We start from the raw sequence: 11,351 nt of genomic DNA, 5'->3' as shown, positions 1-11,351 counted from the left end.
GAGACCCCGAACGCGCACAGGCCACCCACCTCCCGACACACTGGGCGGGCAGCGAGCAGCCCCGCCTCGGCGAGGCAGCTTCCCGGACGAGAGCCGGGGCCCCAGCCCAGAGGGTGGGCAGGGGGTGCGGGCCCGCCCGGCCCCCCGGCCCCAGGCAGCGCGGGGGAGGCCCCCGGGGACCCTCTCGCCACCGACCAACTTCCGCGTCGAAGGCCCTCCGCGCATGCGCTGCCAACGCCGGCACCCCGCCCCCCCCCCCGGTCTCCCATGGCTGTACCACTATGTGCCTAACGTGTGGGGAGAGGCAAAAGAGGGCGGCGGCTCCAGGTAGCTCTGCAGGCCTCAGCCTCCCACAGACTTCCTCGCAGAGGAGTTCGTTCCCTTCTGGAGTCTACAGGTGCCTTCCGAACTCGCTTCTCTCCTCGTTCCCGTCCCCCTTCTAACCCAACTCCCCCCGGGGATGGGCTATGGTATACGCCACTCCCAGCTGATCCGGTGGCTTGGCGAAACCATCCCGCTCAGGACAGGGGGAGGCAAGGCGCCGGAGGGGGACACACACACGCATTGTTGAGTCAGGCGCCGAGCGGCGGGGGAGGGCGGGCGCGCCCCGCTGCGACAGCGGGGTCGTCACAGGAACCGGCGGGCGGGAGGGGCCGCCGCAGAGAGCTCCGCGCCGCGACCCCGCTCCCCCGCCGGCCCGGCCGGTAGGGCGCGGCCGCCCCCCTCCCGCGCCCTCCCCTCCACCGCCTCCCCAGTGGTCGCGCCCGGCTCCAGCTGACCGGCCTGGAATCCCGGCTGGGAGCCCCGCGCCCCCCCCCCCGCCGCTGCCGCCGCCCCGCGCACCGGCCCCGCCATGGGAGACGCCGGCAGCGAGCGCAGCAAGGCGCCCAGCCTGCCACCGCGCTGCCCCTGCGGCTTCTGGGGGTAAGCAGGGCCCGAGGGCGAGGAGGGGGCTGGGCTGGAGCCCGCCCGGCCTGGCCCGGCGCGGGGAGGGGGGGCGGGCGGGCGGCGAGGCGAAGGGCGAGGCGGCGGGGGGCCGCGGCCGGGCGGGGGCAGGGCCCGGGCCGGGCCTGGCGGGCAGGCCGGCCGTGGCGCCGGGCCAGGTTGTAGCCCTGGGCTCGGGCCTGTCAGGGGGGCCGAGCCCCGCAGCTCGCCCCGGGGCGGGGGTGGCCGCCGGCCCCTGTCGGGCGGGCCGCAGGGGGTGCCCGCTGGGGGAGAGGGGTGTCCCCCTGCCTCCCGGCGTGTGGTGCCGCGGGCCCGGGGGGCCCGGGCGGGGGCGGCGGCGGCTCCTGGCTTGGAGGCAGCGGGCGACCCTGGGGGGGAGGTGGCTGCGCTGCCCGCGGGCGCGGGGGGGGGCCGGCCTGGCCGCGGGCGGTGTCCCCGCGGCCTCCCCCGCCGCTCGGGCACCTCGGCGGCGGCCTCCCCGGCAGCTCGGCGGGGGGAGGCCTGCTCGCCTCCCCGGACGCTCAGGTTTGCTGGAGCGGCTGCCTCTCCTTTGGGGCTGCCGGCTGCGCCCCGGGGCCTGCCTTTAGCTCCTCATAGGCGCAGATGAGTGGTGCGGGCCCCTGGCTGCCCGGCTGGGTGTCCTGGAGCGCGGTGCCTGACACAGCCCTGCTCCGCGCCCGGGAACCGGGAGCTCTCGCTGCTCTTCACGCAGGTCAGCCCAGTAACGAGGAAAAAGGCTAAGGACAAAAATATACTTCTTTCTCCACCTTACGAAGGTAGGGAGGTTCATAATAGCTAAGGTCCTTGTTAGCTGTTGGCTGATCCCCTTTTAGAAGGAAGGAAGTAGGGTCATTCCTGTTTGCCAAAGGTGAAAAAAAAGTAAGCCTCTTCCTGGCTAAACTCCTCTCGCCTCTCGGGTCTTGTCTGCTGAATGTTTCCATTATTGATTATTTTTTTTTTTTTAAAATCAGATGTATCATGGCAGATGGTATACTGGCAGATACACATGATCATAAAGCGCCTTTAATGTATGTCACAGAAACGTTAGTCCCTAATGTTCTTATTTATGGAAAGTTCAAAGAATATGTGACTACATAGGCTTTTGAGGGCCCACCTGAGATTTACACTTGTCTGTGACTGTACCTTCTTGGGATTTATGTCATACAATTTAAGGTACTCTGGGGGAGTGGAAGCAGAGAGGAAAGAGATGCAATAAGAGTGATTTAGTGATGTCACTATACATTTGGTTGGTTTATTGGAGTGGCAGGATTTTAAATGAAATCCTATTTTTGAGTTGTGACAGAAGCCTGAACTGCAACAAATGCCATGGCCCTGCTGGGAGTGATCTTGCAAGACAGATTATAAATATACAGTAAATTATTTGTTAATTTTTGTTTTGTTAGGCTCCCATATTTAGGCCTGATGCTTTCTGTAATGTAGTGGAAAGTAAGTTGCTGCTATCTCTAATGTAGTGTACTGACTTCTATAACATGATGTGAAAGGAGGGTTGCAGAAAGTTGGAAGTGAACTTTTTCATTGGGCTGAACTTCTTGGCTAGTTCAGTGTGTTTCCATGATGAGAAGAAAATCTGGTGCTTTGTGTTTAAGGATCTGCTTAATGGTGACAGGAGGCTCTCAAGAAAATCCATTGCCTTAAAGCTGATACTTCTTGTTTTTTTAATGTATGTTTCCCTTGCACAAGAAGCTATCCAAATGGCATTTTTTTGCCTCCCCCCCCCTCCTCAGTGTCATCCATGCAGTAGTGTTTCTTGTAAGATATTTTTGAAAGACAATGTTGTGGAAAAAAGCTCGCCTTCTCCACCAATACAGAGAAGAAATTAACCTGTTTTTCAGTTTCTTTAAGCGTCTGCCAGGTACATTTCAATACATAGTGGCAAACTACATACCTATTTTTTCTACTTTAAAAAAAACAAACAAAACCCAACAAAACCCAAAACTCTGCTGTCAGCTTCCAGAGTTTGATGGTTTGTTGTACTTCTCAGTCCTGAAGAAACTTAGGTGTCATCTTGTCCTTATTTACCTAGGCCTTGCTAGTGCTTGAAAAGGTTGGCTGGTAAACCTGTGTAGACATGCCCTTCTAGAGAAGTTGCGTTGGCAAGAGTACTTAAGGGGTCACAGTTTTACACCAGCTTTCTGAAGAAAGTAAATCATGATAACAAAAAGACTTATATGCATCTGAAGTTGGAGTTCTGCTGCTCTAGATGTCATCTAGGGTTATTACCAGCAGCATGTCTTAAGGCAGAGTTTTATCTGTGACTTTGATGTCACCTTTATATGTCTGTCAAGTCACATTTTGGAATAACAGGGCCATATTTGCCCTTTATCTGCAGGATATTCAAGCCTATGAAAAGTTCTGAAACTTGTAATTTATTATAGTAGCTTCCATGAAATTTATAAATACAGTAACATAGAGGAATAGTGTTGCTTTGCGTTTCCTGGTCCCCATCAGTCCAGTGGTTGAGAAGCCTTTCATGGTTGTTCTTGAGTGAGCCTGAACTGTGTAGGCAGCAGAACAATTCAGTATCAGTGGGTCAAACAATAGGGTCTAGAATTTGCCAAGTATAAAAGATGGTGTGGGGTTTTTTTTTTATTGATTTTTATATAATGCTTAGCCAGGACTGTAAGATGCACACTTTCTGCAGTAATCCACAAAGTTAGGAAACATTAAGGAAAATTCTTAAAGAAGCATTAAAATTGAAGTAAGCTCTGAGTCTCTGGGCTGAAAGTCGCCTGTTTGGTGAACAATGAAAGAAGTAGCTCCTGAGGTGCATGTTGACAGTGATGGCATGCAAAGAGATTACAGGAGAAGACTAGTATGTACTATTGCATTAAAGGTGGAGGAGTTCTTCTTTTAAAATGCTTCTTTTTATATTAGAAATTCAGATCCTGTAGGTTTCAATAATCTCTAGTGACTGGAAAACTGCTAAACTCTTGATGTTTCAAGATCTAAGAGACTGAAAAATGAACAGCTGAAAGAAAGGACTTGAGTGAGACTGTTCAGCACTTCTGAAACATCTGCTTAAGGTCAATGGCTAACGTTTGCTTACCTTTTGTTGAAGATCACAGAATCCATCCTTAAATCTTCTGCAGACTTGCCCTTCTTTTTAGAATGTCCAGTCTGTCATTTCTGCTCAAGTAAAGTTCAAATGAAGCACTGAGATGATCTTTGTATTTTACAAAATAATTTTAGTTGCCCACATAATCTCAATTGTGAAATCTCATCTGTAGTCATGTTATTTATGAAAAATTCACACAACTTATTGCTTGGAAATGTTTTGCTCCCCTTTCTTCCTATTTTTATATCTTAAACTTCAGTTAGTTGCAACTGTCTTGCTTTTTATTGGAATAGTCAAAGGTTGGAAAGGGTGCAGTATGCAAGTTGTTATTTTAGGTTACTTCATCTAGAGTTTATGCTGTGCTTAACGTCTCATTCTTATGATCGGGAAAAATTCTTCCTTCTCTTCCTGATTAACAGACCATGTAATGTCTTTTTTTTTTCTTAGATTAGTGGATTTCAGAAGCCTGTTTCACTTTATGGCGTATATAAAATCTTCAACTATAAGTTAATAAATACATAAAAATATTACTATATGTATATATGCCAGTTAAGCCATTTTGCTTATTAGAGATGAGGCATGATCCTTTAGTGAACTACATGTTGGTGGTTCCTCATTGGCTTTTAAAGGACTCCACGAAGGTTTCACTTGTGTGTAGCTTGTCAAAGGGCTGGGGCTTTTACTATTAAACGGTTATATGCATAGATCAGACTTGTAAGCTAAAATACTCCTTGGCTGGTAGAAGCATATACTGTGAAGAAGTACGTCAGAGAGGGTAATACCTTTACAATTCTATTTGTACTGAAGCGTCTGGTGCTTATTTTTCTTATGGACCAGGCTGATACCATGCCATTACATTCAGTGCCTTCGAACCAGAGAGAAGGAAATATGTTAATGGACGTAAAACAAATGAAATCCATTCTTGAAATGGTGGCAGCCAGCAGGAAGTTGATTGAAAACACAGTATGATTAGTTTCATCTCATCTTATTTCTGGCAACTATAAGGTACTGTAGTCAGCTAAAACTGATGGCAGTATTGTTTGAGAACATGCCAGCAGGGGTTTTGCAGGATGTTACCATTTGTTCTGCCTTTCTCTGACACTGCATGCATCATATGTGTGATGAGACATTGTGCCACAAGCATTCTGTGCAGGCCCAATCCAGAGTTTATTTCCGAGTCTGGATTTTCCAGTCACTTATGTATCATCGGGTCCCTGCCATGCCAATCTGGCTTTTTTCTCAATTTTGTTTACTAAAATTAAACATTTGATTGAATGGTGAATCATTTAACATAAGCATGATTAGTTTGTGACTGTATATCACCAAAGAAGCTTTTAGCTTCTAAACAAATTATGACTATATATGTATATATATGTGCCATTAGGAAGCCTCTTCTCTGGCTAGTCTTCTCCTTCCTTTTTTTGGTGGTTACAGCTGCTCATTCCATATGAACTCTCAGTGACTGTGCTTTTAATAAATACTTTCTAATCTCATAGGTTGCGTAGGTCATCGTGAATGCATAATGCCTTCATAAACCTCATTTTACTTTAACCACTGTTGAAACCTCGCATAGATGTTCCTAAGTGAGGCTTGAGTAAACTGTTGAAATACGTACCTTTCCCTCTGAGAATCAGTTTTCACTGGGCTTGTGCCATGCAGTTCCTTAGCCAGGCTTTCACTTACTGGAGCTTTGGATCAGATGCTAGAACAAGCAATGAATTTGTCAGTTTATGCAAGACAACATATGCGCTACCGAATAGGTTATTGTTTATTAGACCTCAGTATTAACTGATGTCTTTGAGTGAATAGTGAGCAGTGATGATCAAATAAGGTGCTTTGGGATAGCTGTGTGTGGGTAGTGCTGTGTGAGGGGCAGGGTTTCTCTGCAGTTATTGATGATCAGAAATGTCAGTTCTTCCTTCTAAAGTGATAAATTGATTTAAATCAATAAATTAATGACACTTATGTTTTAGGAAGGCTAATTCTTACTACTTTGTACAAGACCTAAACAATTTTTTTGTGAGTAGGATAAAAGCTTGTTTGCTTTTATTTATTGCAAACATTTATAGGCCATCTATCACAGGAAACTGTAGTTGGTTGGAATCAAGTAATTAATTTGCCTGCTGTGGTCCTTACACTCTGCTTTGGTCTTAGGTTAAGACTAAAAATACTTGAATATTGTATTTTTTTATGTTATGCATGAACTTATTTAATACCCTGTCAAGTTCTTGGGTAAAAGAACTTAAAACAGTTTGTAGTTAAAGCCATCATTAACTGATGTAACACATCTACCCATGTATTATACAAATAGAAGCGGCAAATTATTTAACTGACAGAAACAAAGAGTCTGAGGAATTGATTTATTTACAAGTTTTCCTAGGAAGTACTACAGAGGATGATAACAGGCATTGGAGAGACACTGAAATTCTTTGCTTGCATCTTAATTTTAGAAGATATTGGGAATTATGAGACATAGAGAAGCTTCTGTCTGAGGAGAGAGTGGTGGTGGGGGGACGGGGGAATTGAATGTTCCCTGCTTCAATAAGAATATGCAGAATAAAGAATGATAAATTGTGAGGTTCTTGTGATTTCCCTCAGTTAGAATACAACTAGAATAGCATCTCAACTAAAGTCAAAAGATAGAATTTTTTTTCACTTTTTTATACAGTGAACAATTGCTTCTTGCAACCACAGTTGCAAGGTACCACGTTTTGGTTCAGGGCTACGTTTTCTGTTTGCTGCAGAAGCTTACCTTTAGGAGTAGAGGTTATTGGCACTCGAAGTAAAAGCAGATGAACTGGATTTAATACTTTAACTGTAATAAGCTCTTTTCTAGGAATGTGAAAACAATGCTTTCTTTTGCAGTACTTAATAGAATAGACAAAACAGAAAGGAGATTTTGTTATTTAATGAAAAACAGCTGTTCTGGATCAGACCAAAGATGCATCCAGCCCTGTTTCTGATTTGGGTGATAAGTGATGCCGAGGGAATAAGTATACGGACAGAGCAAGTATGCAGCGATGCTAATCTTGGTATACCTCCTTTGCTTCTGGCAGTGTGACATAAGGTTGTCCTCTGTTTTAGAGATTTATGGCTTAGTAGGTCTTACCTATTTTTTTATGAATTTGCATAATGACTTGGTGAATCCATATGTACTCTTGACCCTCACAACATCCTGCAGCAAGTAGTTCCATGATTTAACCATTCTCTTTATGGAAAAAAAAAAAAAGTAATTGATTTTGTTTCCTTTAATCTTGCTATGTGATAATTCTAAGGAGTGCATAAATTCAAACAGCTGGTGTATGAGGGTGTTTCATTTAAGAAGATCCAAAAATAGGCCTGCTTGATTAAAAATGTCTGTTTGCTTCTTCCGTGAAGCCAGAATTTGAGAAAACAAACACTTGCTTAAACCATGAATTTATTCAAAATCTTTGTATAAAATGTTTTAGAAATATTTTCTAATTGTAGATGGATGCATTGCTAATTATAGACAGATGTATCCAGCACCTTTTAATCTAACTGTAACTTCCTCATCAGTCAGGATGAAATTCAGTGTCATAGCTGCTGCTCCTACAAGTGGAATGAACAAGAAAGAAGTAGATTGTGTGCTGCTTTTTGAAGCTTGGAGGAGTTAAAAGTTACTGTGTCTAGGTCACCTCCCAGGTTTCTTTCTATCTTCCTGTCAGTCAGTACCTTCTTCATGTCTTTTGTAAACGGTGATTAGTTGAAGGTATTGTGATTTGGGCAGTGCTAATGATTATTCCACAGTTAGTGCTACAAGATATCTGTCTTAATACTAATTAGTAAAATGTTCAACTGTTGTATGGTAGCATAGATATGTTGTGTTTTGTATATTGCTTCATTTTATTGAACATGCTTTGGATTCTCAGAAGTTTCTAATGGTAAGTCCAGTCTGTTACAGGGCTATAATTTAGGTATCAGTTTTAAGGAAATAACTGCTATTGGTTTTAATTGCATAAATTTTAACCACTTCAACATCAAACTTCCACAAAAGTGGTAATGTTGTTGCTTCATGTTGGGCTTGGAGAGCTGTTGAAGTCTCGAATTGATGGAAGCATCATGACCCAGTATTTTCTTTAAAGTGTTAAAGTGAGTGATGCAAAGCATTGCCTTGAGAGAATGATCCTTGATGGATGTGTTCATTGGAGATGTTTGGTTTTGACTTGAATATTTTCGCTAACGTGCTATGCCAATTATTATTGGATTTAAAAATTATTTTAAATTAGAAGTTTGTGCATATGAATGGATACAGGCTTCTTTAGAGGCACTTGGTAGGAATGATGAATGCGATATATTTTCTCAGCAAAATATTGCTTATATTCTTTGAAGTTCAAAATGTCACTGTGCTCCTGTATCTCCTCAAATATGCAATCTTGACTGACTAACTTTGTATCTTAAAGTGCTATCACAAATGTCTTGTGAAAGTTTTCAGACAGTATTTGATCTTGATTATGCTGAAACCCTTACTTGGATCTCGGAGATAAACTTCATATTTGGTTTAGGCGGGTAAATTACATTGATCTGTTCTCCCTATTTTTCTGTCCTCTTTTGCTCAAATCCTTCCTGTGTATTCAGTATAGGCAGGGCTCACTAGCATGGAGTCCCTTCTCTGGTTTTGGAAGAAAACTTAAATTGAAAATCAGGCAATAGCTGCAACATGAATTGACTTCTGTAGACATCAAATTTGTGAAGGAACTTCACAAATCAGTCAGAGTAGTTGCAGATATTAGAAAGGCATCTTCTCAGGACACTCACATAAGATACTGTTGAGGACACTATATGCAGCGAATGCAAAATGATTCTGCAAAACACTTTCCGAAAATGAAACACTTGTGTGGATGACCACGATCAGTGGTTTCAGACCGTAGACATGACGTTAACATACAGTAGAATTGGGTTGGTATTTTTAGGTTCTGCCAAAATGCCCATCCATTATCTTCTAAATTAAGATTTTGATGTAATGCTGTTTTTTTTTTTTTTTTTATAGTAGGGATGGATCTTGTATTTGAATTGATGAGAATTTTATATGCTTAAGGAGTGTGGGGTTTAAACTTACTTTTTATTTTTTTTAAAACACATTTTTTGAAATCTTGTAACTCACAAGTCAAACAGTGTATTGTAAGACATAGCTCCATTCACTCTAAATTATTCTTTACCTGAACTCAGGAAAATGTATTAATTGAAGGGTTGTAGTATTCCATGAGTTGGAGAAGACAGACATTTGCAGTTGTGTGTTCAGTTTCTCTGTTAATAGCATCTGAGTAGTAGCATTGTGGTAAGTGCAAACTTGCCTGTACAGAGAAGTTGTATTAGGAAATTGTTGGTGGATTTTTACATTTAATCTGTTCTCTGGGGTCTTCCCTGCAGCAGGGACTGCTGCCCTACGTTATTTATGAAAGAATTGTAGATATCCTGTTCGCTTCCTGCTGTTTAATCTGGCCACCATATGCATGCTCTGAACTTGAACAATGTAGGTCAATGGGAGGAAGATAAATTTCAGTTTCTAAATGTTGTAGCATTTTTATTAGTGGTTTAAGGGAATTTGTTTTTAAAATGACTTTCATTGACATTATGTCCTTTAATAAATATACTTTGGCTAGTGCTGGATTTCCAATATTTATGTAAATTAAAGAGAGTAACTGGAAGTAATGGAAAATTTTGAATGGAGATAAAAATTGGTTTTCCTAAAGTAATTTTAATAAGCAGTCAGACAAACTGAGAGAAAGAGAGATTGATGATTACTCTCTTTAGTTTCTGTTCTTTAGTCTATGTAGTATCTGATGCTGGGTGAGTTGTTCAGTTTGAGGGTCTGTTAACTTCTGCTTGTGTGAATGTAGAAGTCCTATTTAATTCTTAAGCACCTAAGGAGGGGGGAGAAGAAGGGAGCACAATGCTAGATTGGAAGCAGCGTTTTAAAAAAAAAAAAAAAGCAAGCTAGTTCCATGATAACCTCCTAATTGCGCACTTAGAAAAGCAGAATCCAAAGTCATGTCCTCATTGACTTAATTGCTAAAACAGAACTGGCCTTCACAATATGACTGTTACTGAGATCAGCCCTGTCGCCATAACAGCAGCATTTTCATCTCTAATTATATGTTGTTAGAGGTGTCTCAGAGGAAGTTGCATATATAAAGTTGGGAAAATGCTGTCATTTAGCAAGAGTCCCTCAGTATTGGAAATTGTATCGTCGTTCTAACTGTTGATTAGATGCTATTTTGGTCCAAGATACTGTCAATATTAAGGACTCTAGCTTTTTGACAAATCGATTACTTGTCTTTGAAACTTTTCTTTAACAAATATCCAGTATTGCTCAATGAGATGCATTTTTAGCTGGAGAAAGGTAAATCTTAGGTCAGGTATTGCTGACACCAGTTTGTAAGAAGAGGCATTCGTGTCGGATGCAGTAATGCTTGTTCATTGTTTAATGTCCCAGTGTTACTTTTTTTTTTAGTAATCTCCTTCAGTGAACTAATGGACAATAATGGTTTCTAAAATTGTCTGTGTGTTAACAAATGTTTGCTTATTCACGCAGATAGGTTTCAAATGTTCCCCTGAATTGTTAACATGTTAATCAATTTGAAATTAATAATTTCTATTTTTAGAATCAACTTTTGACTGTGTACTTATGTACAGTGAAGTACAGGGTGAGTGAAAACATTTTTAGCATTGCATGTTTCCATAATAAAGGTTCTCTCCAGTTTTATTTTGCCAGCATGTTAATGTAATTATTCAGTTTTTAATAGGGAAAAAAATTGATATGAAAAGCATCTTGATTTGATTTTAAAAGATACTCAAAATTTTAGAAGATTTAAAATACAGTAGTTCCTTGAAGCAGCTGAAATCTTAGGGGTTTTTTATTTTATTTTTACACAGATGTGTGGATGAACAGTCAGCTGTGCTTTAACTGATACAGGGCTTTTAGGATTAATCTATATATACTCAGTAACTTTTCTAGGTGTTAACTCATTTTTGAGCTTTCAAAAGAAAGCTATTAATAGTATTTGAACATTTCAAATATCTTGGCATTGGGGCTTTGTGATTAATACTTTATTGCAAAGTAATTTAAATTAAACTTGTCTTGGAAATAATAATTAACTTAAGATGGAGCAAATTGACTCCTCATTTGATTTGAGGAAGTGGGCTAACTCTGCTGCTTGTAACTTCTGGTGTTGTCAAATATATGGAGTGTTTGTGATACTTCTAACATGCTTATTTTAGAGTATATTTCTTTTCCAGAGTTAGTTAATGTTAGAAATGAAGTGTTGAATGTCACTATATATTCTACTCTCTTTTATCTGTAGTTTGTTAG

General features: G+C 42.1%; 1 protein-coding gene across 4 annotated transcripts in view; it reads left to right on the top strand.

Moving 5' to 3' along the window:
- Nucleotides 1-266: 266 nt before the first annotated feature.
- Nucleotides 267-11,351, top strand: part of ZFAND3 (zinc finger AN1-type containing 3) — a 188,815-nt gene continuing 177,730 nt past the window's right edge. For 2 of the 4 annotated variants that reach the window (XM_087777314.1, XM_087777313.1), the window contains exon 1: nt 267-397. In XM_087777314.1, coding sequence (XP_087633440.1) covers nt 282-397 — 116 coding nt within the window. In that variant the 5' untranslated portion in view covers nt 267-281. Of the gene's footprint in view, nt 398-712; nt 925-11,351 lie in introns of those variants that run through there. The other 2 variants (XM_087777312.1, XM_087777315.1) reach the window with 2 other exon arrangements.

Source organism: Nipponia nippon, unplaced genomic scaffold, assembly GCF_047370975.1.
Source record: "Nipponia nippon isolate SJK-2023a ecotype South Korea unplaced genomic scaffold, ASM4737097v1 scaffold_4, whole genome shotgun sequence".
Classification (NCBI taxonomy): domain Eukaryota; kingdom Metazoa; phylum Chordata; class Aves; order Pelecaniformes; family Threskiornithidae; genus Nipponia; species Nipponia nippon.
The sequence above is the reverse complement of the archived record's forward strand: the minus strand, read 5'-3'. Positions and strand labels throughout refer to the sequence as shown.